The sequence below is a fragment of the Galeopterus variegatus genome, unplaced genomic scaffold (genome assembly GCF_000696425.1).
Source record: "Galeopterus variegatus unplaced genomic scaffold, G_variegatus-3.0.2 Scaffold336, whole genome shotgun sequence".
Lineage (NCBI taxonomy): Eukaryota > Metazoa > Chordata > Mammalia > Dermoptera > Cynocephalidae > Galeopterus > Galeopterus variegatus.
In genome coordinates, this window is record NW_007726447.1 from 429,369 (window position 1) to 440,562 (window position 11,194).

General features: G+C 54.8%; 1 protein-coding gene across 1 annotated transcript in view; it reads right to left on the reverse strand.

The window, feature by feature from the left end:
- Positions 1 to 7,739: 7,739 nt before the first annotated feature.
- The window catches only part of AIRE (autoimmune regulator), a 12,432-nt gene continuing 8,977 nt past the window's right edge, over positions 7,740 to 11,194 (reverse strand). Inside the window, exons 14-16 of the mRNA XM_008567706.1 lie at positions 11,028 to 11,185; positions 9,136 to 9,204; positions 7,740 to 8,072 (exon numbers count right to left, since the gene is read on the reverse strand). Of these exons, the coding sequence (XP_008565928.1) occupies positions 7,992 to 8,072; positions 9,136 to 9,204; positions 11,028 to 11,185 (308 nt within the window). The 3' untranslated portion in view covers positions 7,740 to 7,991. The remainder of the gene's footprint in view (positions 8,073 to 9,135; positions 9,205 to 11,027; positions 11,186 to 11,194) is intronic.

Here is an 11,194-nt window from a genome sequence, read left to right on the forward strand (position 1 = left end):
CTGTAAGGAGGGCTTGCACGGCCCCTCTGGGGAGGCAGGCAGGGCTGGACTTGGCTCTAAGGTACACTACTGACTCTCATCTTCCACCTGCAACGTGGGAAGCCTTGGAGATCTGTGGTTGGTGCTGCGGATTGATTGAATTGTGTCCCCCAAAGTTCATAAATTAGAAGCTTAATCCCCATGGTAACTGCTGACAGTGGGAAATCCTATTATGGTAACTGAAAGGTGGGACCTCAAAGAGGTGGTTAGATTGTAGGACTGTACTGTAATGAATGGATTAGTAATGGTGGTCAGGGACGTGGTTCTGAGGGCTTTAAAAGGAGAGTCCATGAGGAACTCTCGCTCTCTCTGCCACCTCTTCTGTCATGAGCCTTATTGTAGGATAAGCTTCCTGGGCCGTTTGTTGGGACGCAGCCCGCCACTGACTGTGAGACTCCTGGGTCATCATTGCCACCACCAAGACCCTCACCAGATGTGTTCCGTGAACTTTGGAATTCCCAGCCTCTGAAACTGTAATCAATAAATTTCATTTTCTTATAAATCACCCAGTTCCAGGTATTCTGTTATAAGCAACAGAGAAGGATGAATGCAGTTGGGTTTAGGTTTTGCTCACCGGCCTGTGTACCCATTTTGCTGTAGAGAATTTCATGCACGTTCTTAGTACAGCAAGCAGTAAGTGGCCACATGTCCCCTCAAAGAGCACTTCTGAAGGGCTCTGTGCAGGGCTGTGTCTTGCATTTCAGGATACTACTCTGGGGAGCAGGGGGCTGGGGGGGGTGGGGAGCAAGTCTGCAGGCAGAGGAGCTGTGGGGGGGGGGTTCTGGGGGCCCAGTTCCAGGTATTCTGTTATAAGCAACAGAGAAGGATGAATGCAGTTGGGTTTAGGTTTTGCTCACCGGCCTGTGTACCCATTTTGCTGTAGAGAATTTCATGCACGTTCTTAGTACAGCAAGCAGTAAGTGGCCACATGTCCCCTCAAAGAGCACTTCTGAAGGGCTCTGTGCAGGGCTGTGTCTTGCATTTCAGGATACTACTCTGGGGAGCAGGGGGCTGGGGGGGGTGGGGAGCAAGTCTGCAGGCAGAGGAGCTGTGGGGGGGGGATTCTGGGGGAGGTATAAGCAGTGACAATGGGGAGGAGAGAAGGGGACAATGGGTGAGACACAAGAGGCCCAACCAGGAGGACTGGGATGGGCACAGTGGGGCCCTGGAGGGGGCTGGCTCACAGCACCAGGGAGGGGCAGGGCTAGGGCTGGAGAGCTCCTTCCCTGGGAGCCCCATGAGCTCTGGCTCCAGTTCGAATGATGGGGCTGTTCACAGAGAACAGGGTGTGCAGATCCCCCTCCACGCAGTGCAGGAGCACTGCACTTCCACACCGTGGGTGGCTGGTGGGTGCCCGTCCCTTTCCTCTGTGGAGGATACCAACATTAACAAAGCAAATGTTATTTCACAGGGCCTAACTTACAGCATAGTAGGACCACAGCCCTGTAGTTTTAGGAATCGCCTAACTTTTTAGAATTGCACATAGAAATGCTAAGCTTGGGAAAAACAGAAAACTTTCCCAGGACTAAAGTCTCTGTTGTAGATAAAAACTGTAAAACAGCAAAAATGCTGGCTCTAAGGGCAGTCGTCCTTGGTGCGGCTAAAGCTAATGATGGGAAAGTACGTGAGCTAAAGGCTTCAAGGCTGCTGGTTGGGGGATGTTCCTCATCTTGTTTTCAGCTGTTTCTTTAAGTTTCTTAGGAACTAAGTGTTGCCACAACAATTATCTCATTGTTCTTTTTGTAACCATCTGTGTTCCTTTTCTGTAACTTTCTTACCTGGACAATAAAAACAGAGAAATCCTCCTTCAGGGTTATTTCCTAGGAATTCCTGATCTCTTGAAGGAACTGCCTGGAACTAACCCCTTCTGGGCCTCTCACTGCTCTGGAAAAATGGGCTTTGAGTAATCCTTTGAATCTCCGACACTCTGGGAGAGGTGACGTCCCTCCTCAGGTCACTCACCCGGTGCAGTGGAGGCCCAGCCTGTGCTGGGTGCAGGGTGGATGGCCCACGCCCTGCAGAAGGGCCCACGCCCAGCAGAGGGGCCCCACCCAGCCCGCCCTTTCATGCATGAGATGGCAACGGACTCTCCTTTATGAATTACATCTACTGCTGCTTAGAAATCATGTTTTTGAAGTTATTTAAAAATTAGTAATAGAAGAGTTTACAAAAGAAAAATCATCTATAATTCCCTGCTGAAACACACAAGTCTTCATTTTTTTCAGTGTTTTCCTCCATTTTCTCTGTATGTGCATTTATGCATATACACACACATGCACATATTCTCTTCTATGAATATATTCTCTCTATATACATATATAATCATATGTACATTCTTTATACATTTTCTATATATAGACATCTCTATATATACACATGTATATTCCCTTTTATATTCTCTCTATATAATCACATATACATTCTATATACATATTCTATATATATATATACACATCTCTATATACATACACACACACATACACACATACGCTTCTTAAAAACTTAATACTTATCCATGTTTACCCACCACGCTTGTGCTTATTTTATATTTAATGTCTGGATAACGTCCCAATCTGTGGCTATAACGTTATTCCTCAAAACATCCCCTTACTGCTAAACACTTAGTTTATTTTCAAAGCCCCACTCACTAATTATGCAAACACTTCCCAATTGCCCCCATGGGCCTGGGCTCCACAGTGTGGACGACACAGGCTGGGCTGCCCCCGTGCACGCAGACCTCTGGGAGGCCACAGTGAGTGAGTTCAGGCAGCAGGATGCTGACGGGTCTTCACAGAGGCCTGGAGGGGAGGCTGTGAGCGAAGTACGAGGAGCTTTCCTGAGACTAGCGGGTGGACATCTCACTGCATATGAGATGGGTTTCCTCTGTTGGGGTATTTCTTTAGGACAGAGCTAAGGAGCGGCTTTAGCCAGGTGTGGACAAATTGGCTTGACCTTATGTGGGAAGCGTAGAGCTGGGTGGAGGGAGGTTGTTGTAGGAAAAGCTGCAGGTGGGAAGGGAGTGGCCATCAGAGCTTCCCGAGGCCTAGTCCCTGGCAACTGAGCGGCACCTGTCCCTGGGCCCCTGTGAGCACCCTGCCTGCAGGTACCAGCCCAACCCTCCCAAGCTGGGGGTCGGGGAACTCTGCAAGTCCTGAGATCCATGAGAATGAACAGAACGGGCTGAGGCCTCTTTCAGAACCGTCCTCCTCACAGCACCCAGGTTGACAGAGGGCTGGAGAGCTACAGTTACAGGGTGGGGCTTAGGCGGTAGGTTTGTAAATCAGTTAGGATTCTTTTTTTTTTTTTATTGGTTATGAATATTCATGAGATACAAAGCTGATTGTGACCCCTCATGCCCAAGATGTGAAGGCCAGATTCATACTGGCAGCATGCCCATTACGACAAATTGCTTTTGTACCCCATGTCCCTCACCCAATTATCCCCAACCTCCCTCCCCCGTTCTGAGCCAAGAACTCCAGCACTGAATTGCTACCTTGAGTCTAATCATTTCCAGAAATACTGACTTTCTGAGCCTAACAGGCTCATCACCGTCCACCAGATTCTAGCCTCTTGTTCACCGTGACCCCCGACCCTGAGCCGGCCGGTCCCTGATGGTCCACGGCGCCCAGAGCAGGACTCGCTGCCGGGCCCAGTGCAAAATGAAGTTCAAATCTCTGTGTTCATAAATTATTAATAATTCTCAAACAGAGGCAGCTGAGCATAAAACCAGGTGCAAGGCGCATCAACTGGCCGCTGCCAGCCTCTAAAAGAGTCAGGGCTGGCTGGCTAGCTCAGTTGGTTAGAGTGTGGTGCTGATAACACCAAGGTCTGGATTCAGAAAAAAAAGGCAGGGGAAGAGCAACGGATAAAGGGTCATGAAAATCAACTACAATGTATACTGAGAAGTTAAAATTAAAAAAAAAAAATGAGTTGATGCAGGCATCATGGGCTGAACTATGTCCCCTCTTGAGACAATGGTACAACACTCATGCTGAAGATGGTCGGGAAGACTGTGCGAGGGGGCACCGCAGTGGGTTCACAGTGAGGGAGAGATTGAGCTCCACTTCAGATACACCAGGGCAAGCTGGGATCTACAGCCACAAGCAGGGTGGGGTCCGTGGATGGAAAATCATGAAGAGAAAACATCAGGGGTGAGGGGGATTCTGGCTAAACTGATCAGACAAGATTCCTGCTGAGGTCAGGCCAGGGTGATAGCTGTCCAGGGTGGGGATGAGGAATTTGATCAGCTATCAAGGGTGAGCAGGTGTCAGGGGTGGGGGACTCTCTCTAAACTGACTGGGTAGCACTCTTCCAAACCTGGAACAGGTGGGCCAAGGACAGAACTCAAGGTCAAGGCCTAGTCCAGAACAGGACTCAGAGAAGCCTGACTCAAGTGTGGTCAGGGGGAGTGTCTTTGTCCTGACCCCAGGACTTTATGAATGTAACTTTATGTGTGATAATATCATTAAAGAGGTCAGGACACAGACACACACAGAGGGACACCGTGTGAGGACACAAGGAGAAGACACCATCCACAGCCCAGCAGAGAGACCTCAGGAGGAACCAGCCCTGCCACGCCTTGACCTCGGAAATTCCAGCCTCCAGAACTGTGGGACAATAAATTTCTGTTGTTTAAGCTGCCCAGTCTGTATACCTTGTCACAGAGGCCTGAGCAAATGAACACAGTAGGTGACCCAGGTGTGTAGCTGCTGCGCAGGCTGGGGCTGCTGGACGTAGTTGCTGGGTCCTCGTGGGTGCTCACCTGCCCAGTCAGCAAACGCCAGGCTCTGTCATATGGGCAGGGCCTGTTCCAGGTGCTGGGTGAACAAGACGAGCTTCCACCCCCGCAGAGAGGCAGACCAGACCAGCAAACACTGCTGCCGCGTGGAATGCAGCTCAGGGGAGGAATTCTCGCTGTTTCTAATGGAATTGGACTGCGCTGGAGAAGGAGACTGGTGGCCCCAGAGCCTGTGAGCAGTTAGGTTGAGGGAGGTCAGGACCTCGGGCTCAATCCTGCATTTGAAGAAAGTGACATGGGGGTGATAGAAGCCACTGGGCCCTGTGAGAGTGCTGGAGTGAGCAGGACTGAAGCCATGCTGGGAACTAAAACTGCCTGGGCTGTGGGGCGGGACAGATTTTAAAAGGACAGTGTTTTTTCTCTCCACTCTTTCTTCCCACCCCCTGACTTTCTTATCTTGCTGCTAAATAGGGGAACAAGGCTGAGAAACTAATCAGTACTTTGCAAAGCTAACAGTTCTTTCTTCAAGGCCAAATGACTGGAAGCTGACCTTGGCCAAGTCAACCAGAGCTCTGGGAAGCAAAACTACACGAAAGACTACAGAAGAGATGACTCTACTCTGGAGCAAATCAAAATCTTGCAGGGTCCTGAGATAAGAGTGAAGATGAGAACAGAAACCAGACAAAGCCCTGGTGAGACCTTGTATTTGACTCACAGACATGGACCCTCGTAACTCACATCTCCCTCTCTCCTGCTTTTCACCTCCCTTATTCCATTCCATCAATCCCTCCTTTAAAAACCCCTCAGTAAATGTAAGTCTTGGAGATGGAATAGCCTACTGTCTCCTTCAGCTGAATACAGGTGCTTTTCTAACACCGACCATTTGACTTTTGAGTCTTTTTTCTTCTCAAGGGGGCAGGCAGCCAGACCCTTGTACCTGTCTGTGCAGGAATTCTGATGAAACTGGGATCCCCCCCATTCCCGAAGGTAAGATCCAGGGTGCCACACTGCACAGGACTGAGAGAAGGCTGGACTGTGCCTGGGACCAGGGGCCAGAGGACCTCATGGCGAGGGTACACTTCGGGAAAGAGAAGGCCATGGGGGAGGCTGGGTGGACAGCACTGGGAAGGGTGTTCGAAGTATCCAGGATTGTCCCAGCCAGCTCCCTCAACACCCCCGCCTCAGTCCCCACCAAGCCACCCCCTTGGTTTCTGCACACTCCACCTCTTCCATCCTATCAGTAGCCACGTCCCACTGGGAAACCTGGCCAGGGTAGGAGAGGGGCAATAGCTCTGGGCACTGGGGCCCCACAGCACCGGGATCCCATGGAGGGCAAACGTCTCAGGTCAGCAGGGCCTGTGAGTCAAAAAGAGCCACCTCTCCCCAGCCCCATTCCCTGCCTGCACGAGTGTGCCTGTGCCTGCTGCCTGCTTGTGCGCACGTTCCCGAACTTCCTTTCTCTTGTTTCCCTGTTCAGGAACGTGGTCCAGCCTCCACGCTGGATGGTCCGAGTGCCTCCCTGCTATTGGGTTCCTCCTGGTATCTGCGGGCCTGCTGCCTGGCCCAACCCTGCCCACCTGTCCTGGAACAGCTGCCCACTTGCTGAGCCCCCGAGCCGTGAGGGCTGTTTGCTTGTCCTGGGCTGGGGTCCCCTATTATCACTCCCGGTCTACGCCCTCTCCAGGTTGGAGGTGGAGACCCAAACCATGTGTCCCAAGTCAGGATATGTGTCCCAGATCTGCACCCATGCACGGTGGGGCATGAGGCTGCCCCCCTCCCTACCCAGGTCTCTGAGCCCCCAGCTGGGCATTCTGGGGTCTCTGTGGTGGAAGAGTCAGAACAGCTCTGCCATCTCCTTCTTTTTTTTTTTTGTCGTGTCCGGCAACGGATCGCAACCCTCAGTGTCGCGCCCGTACCAGACCGGGACCGGCAACAGAATTGCAACCCTCGGTGTTGCACCCGCACCTCGCTCAGCCAGTGAGCGGGAACCGGTCTGTATGTGGGATCCGAACCCTCGGCAGGAGCGCCGCCGCGCTCCCAAGCGGCGCACTGTAGCAGTGTGCCACCGGGCCGGCCCTGCCATCTCCTTCTACCGACACCAACCCAGCAGCTGTGCCAGGCCCAGGGACATGGCTGAGAACAAGATCAGGTCCCCGTCCCCGAGCTGCCGCTATCAGGAGGAGACGTACAGAAAGGAAGTCAATGCAGAGGCGGCCTTCAGGCTGTGGCAGGTGCCATGAATAAAATCAGGCACAGTGCTGTCCCAGTCCTCCCTCCACCATGTCCCACTGTGCCCAATCTCGTGACCTTGTGCCTGTCCCTCGTCTCAGATCCTTCCCCAGCTCCTCTCCTCCTCCGAGGGGGTCCCTGGCTGATCCCCATATATGCCCACCTCCTCCAGTCCTTGCTCTGTTTCATGCTTCACAGCAGTTACACTGTCTGAGGTCACCTTCCTCCTTTAAGTGATCCCTCTCTCCCTTCGGAATGTCCCTCTGGGACCCCCTAAGGCCTAGAAAAATGCTCAGCACATAGATGTGCAATGCCAGCGTCCTGAATAAATGAGCAACTAAATGAATGAGTGAGGTGGTGACGTTGGAGCTGAGACCTCAGGGATGACAAGCCAGACTCACGAGGCTCCAAGGGAAGGAAATTCCAAGCAGAGGGAACAGCTGTGCAAAGGCCCCGGGGCAAGAATGCACCTGGCTGTATGAGGAACAGGTGGGGGGAGCAAGAGCACAGTGCCAGGGGCAGTGGGGGGGGGGGACCAGACCACACAAAGCCTTGGGGGCGGCAAGGGCCACACTCCCACGCCAGGGGCAGCAGGGAAGGAGAGCAGTCACTTCCAGGTGTGACTCCTGCTCACAGGTATTTCTCTTCTCACACAGCGAGTTCCCTTCCAGTGTGGCCTGCACGTCAGGCACAGGGGTACAGGCCCCCAGCAAACCCACCCCACTGCAGAGCATCTCAAAACCCCACAGAAGTGGCTTTAATTTCAGGGCACATGATGGCCTGTGTCCTCACAAGGACTGGGCCGTGTTTACCAGACAGGCACTGACAGCACTTGGTACTTTTCCGTTCTTCTTGGTCCTGAGCCGGCCCAGCTTGCAGGGGTGAGGGGGCATGCCCCTCGGTCCCTCTCAGAACAGTCACCACCCACTGATGTGGGATGAAGGGGCCAGCCCTGTGCTGCCCGGCCGTCCTGGGCTATGCTGGGTCAGGAGGGAAAGGAGGGCGCCTCGGCCAGCGGGCGGGACATGCTCTGGATGGCCCACTGCAGGATGCCGTCGAAGGAGTGCTGTGTGACAGAGCGGACACAAGGGAACTCCAGCACCCGCAAGAGCCTCCAGGAGGCAGCTGCACTGCCCTGCCCGTGTCCACAGCCCCACGACCACTGTGACCGAAGGCACCCTCCTCCAACCTGACCCTCAGGTTCAAAGGTGGGGACATGGCAGTCCAGGGAGGACTGCTTGTCCAGTGCTCCTTCCTGGCACCCCGTAAGCCAGGCACGGCTGCTCTGCCTCCTTGGATGGCTCCTTCCTCACTCTGCTCAGGGACCTGATACTCCCACAGGACTGGGGAGTTACGAGAAGCCCCACGGTTCCAATAGAATGGGTCACTTGCCAGAAGGGGGCTTGAGAATCTGACCCTTTTTTCTCCAACTGTATCCAGGGACCTGCCCCCTCTCAGAGCTACGATGACCTCATCCGGTGCCAGGGTCACCCTCCCTCTCTCTCATGCCTTGGGGTCTCTACAGACCCTGCACCACCTGGGAGGTGCCTGTGCACAGCCCACCACACAGGGAAGGTCCCCTGCCCCTTGGGACCCTAAGGTGCAACGTTAGACATTGAGGAGGACATGTGTCAGCCACCTGGGGTCTCGGAATGTTTGGAGGAGTTTGTCCTCCTGTCAGAAGATGGGGCCCCTAAAAACTAAGTTTTCTTCCCATTGACTCTACCTGTTCATCTCAGGGGGTGAGGCCCAAGTTGGGAGGGGTGAGCGAGAGATCCTGGGGGAGGGGCAGAGGTTCGGGACACACCCTCCCCCCACCAAGGAAAAGAAAGTCCATGCTTGAGCTGACCCTGCGCTGATGCTGAGGTTCTGAGAGCCACTGGTCTCTCAGGGTCCAGGCCCTTGAGACCTGGGGGTGGGGGGTTCAGCTTGAAGGGGGAGGGGCTGGTTGTGGGCTCAGCAGCACTTAGGAGCTCCCTTGTGGGTGCAGGGGACCCAGCGCCATCCTTGAGGAGCAGCTGAGTTTCCGGTCTCATGAGTGGTCTGGGCTGCAGTGCCGGGATGTCCAGAGTGGGGTGCAGTGGACAAGGAGCAGAGGGTGTGGTCCAGGCCAGATGACATCTCCTTACCTCGCTCAAGAGAGCCTCCAGGTCATCTCTGTGCAGCACAGGCTCCTGAGTGGCAGAGTCATCTGCCCCCTGGAACAGAGAAAAGGGAGGGGTCACCCCAGCTCTTGCAACCCCACTGGGGAAATGGAGGCAGGACTCCCCACAGAGGTAACAGGGCCTGGGTCAGTGGGGGTCCTGTGGGGCTTCCCAGGCGGGGCTGAGAACCAAATGCCAACACCCAGCTCCCTCCTCCTAGAAGTGTCTCTCCTCTTTGGGTGGCAGGCACAGGGAGGTTGGGCATGAGTGAGCTCAGGGCTCTGCCTGCTCCAGAAGCTGGCTGCCCAAGCCCCCCAGGGGCAAGGGGACTTGGAGAAATAGGAGAGACCCTGTCATGGACAGAAAACCTGAGGCTCAGAGAGGAAAGTGCCTGGTCCAAGGAGATCAGCCCTGCCCCCATTGACAAGCTTGCAGGGCCGGCCCCTGGGTGAGGGGCTGGAGCAGGGAATAAGGACTCTGGCTCCCCAGCCTCATGGCCCAGCAGTGTTAAGTCAGCCATGTGAAACTGCCAGATCTGCAGCTATAAACAGCCTAATCTCAGTTCTTCCACACCTACAGTCTGATCAGCACAGGCCCTGCCAGGCAGGACCAGCACAGCCCAGGATGGTTGAAGGAGGAGCAATCCCCAAGGCCTGGCTGCAAGGGTGTGAGGGAGACCTACTCGGGGCAGGGTCGGGGGGCCACACCCCACTACCACTTGAGAAGGGGGCAGGCTGGGGACAGGAAAAGGGGGGACTGAAACTTTTCACTCTTCATTATATATTACATCACAATAAAAAAAATAAAAAATAAAATCACAATAAAAAAATAAAAAGGGATCTTTGCTGTTAAGAGACAGGAACCAGGGAGGTCACTGAAGGAAGCATCCCAGGAAGGCTGCCTGGAGGCAGGGGTATCTGAGCAAGCTTGGCTGGGACTCTGGACACCCACTGTGAAGATGCATGGAAAGAGGAGAGAGGCTTCTAGGAGAAAGAAGGGGACTGTGGCAGATGCGGACCACGCTGGTGGTTCCACATGAGCCTCGTGGGCGAGGCCTTGGTCTGATGCTTGTCCCAGTGCCCGGCCAGAGCCTGCACACTGGAGTGCTCTGTCGCCCACAGTGTGTACTGGGGAGGAAGAGGCGGGCCAGAGAATGGGGGTGGGGGGCATACGGCCATTTCACAGGATCCCTGAAGACTTTTCTGGGGCAGGGACGGTGTCAGGGCCCCTGCTCGCAGTCAGGACAGGAGGTCCCCACCCTGGGGAGGCTTCCACACAAGGGTACAGGGCCTCCCGACACCTGTCTCTGAGCTCCAAGACAGGCCTGACTGCCCCTCACCAGCTGTGACCTTGGCCCATTGACTGCATCTTCTGACCCCTTCCCTCATCTGACCCATGAGAGTGTGGTAAGTGTAGGAAGAGCCCCTGGCTGGGACCCAGGGTCACTCTGCCTCTCTGAGAGGGTCCCCCAACTGCAGAGTAGGGGAGGTGAGGGTGCTGGCCCCAGGGAGGGCTGCGCTGAGATTACTGGGGAGAGGTCAGCAGGTCAGCAAGGCTGTTTGCTGGTATGTTCTCTCCCACCAGTGTGAAGCTTCCTTCCACCTTGTCTGTGCTCACCCCCACCCAGGGGAGCGGGGCTCCCTGGCCCATGTGAGAGAGCCGTAACCCCAATGGTGACTTCATAGCTGTTACTACTTAGGGTAGGTTTCCTTTTCACATAGACTTCAGCTACCATAAAGGAGTCGGTTTAAAGAAAAAAGTATCTCATAAAATAACGAACACGTGGTCAGCGGGTACAATGCAAACTCGCGAGTCTCCACCCCGCGGACTTCACCCCCACCCCCCAGCGCGGCACGCCGCGGGGCTGTGGCACTGACCTTGGGGAGCCCTGGGGCCGGAAGTGCGGGGCTCGGGGCTGGCGCCCCCTCCCCGGGGGCCGGGGCCGGATCTCGGGCGCAAGACTTGCAGCGCAGGCCGGTCCTGAGGCGGAAGCAGACAGGCCGCGGGCTCGGCGGGGCCGGCAGCGCGCGTCGGGGGGTGCGGG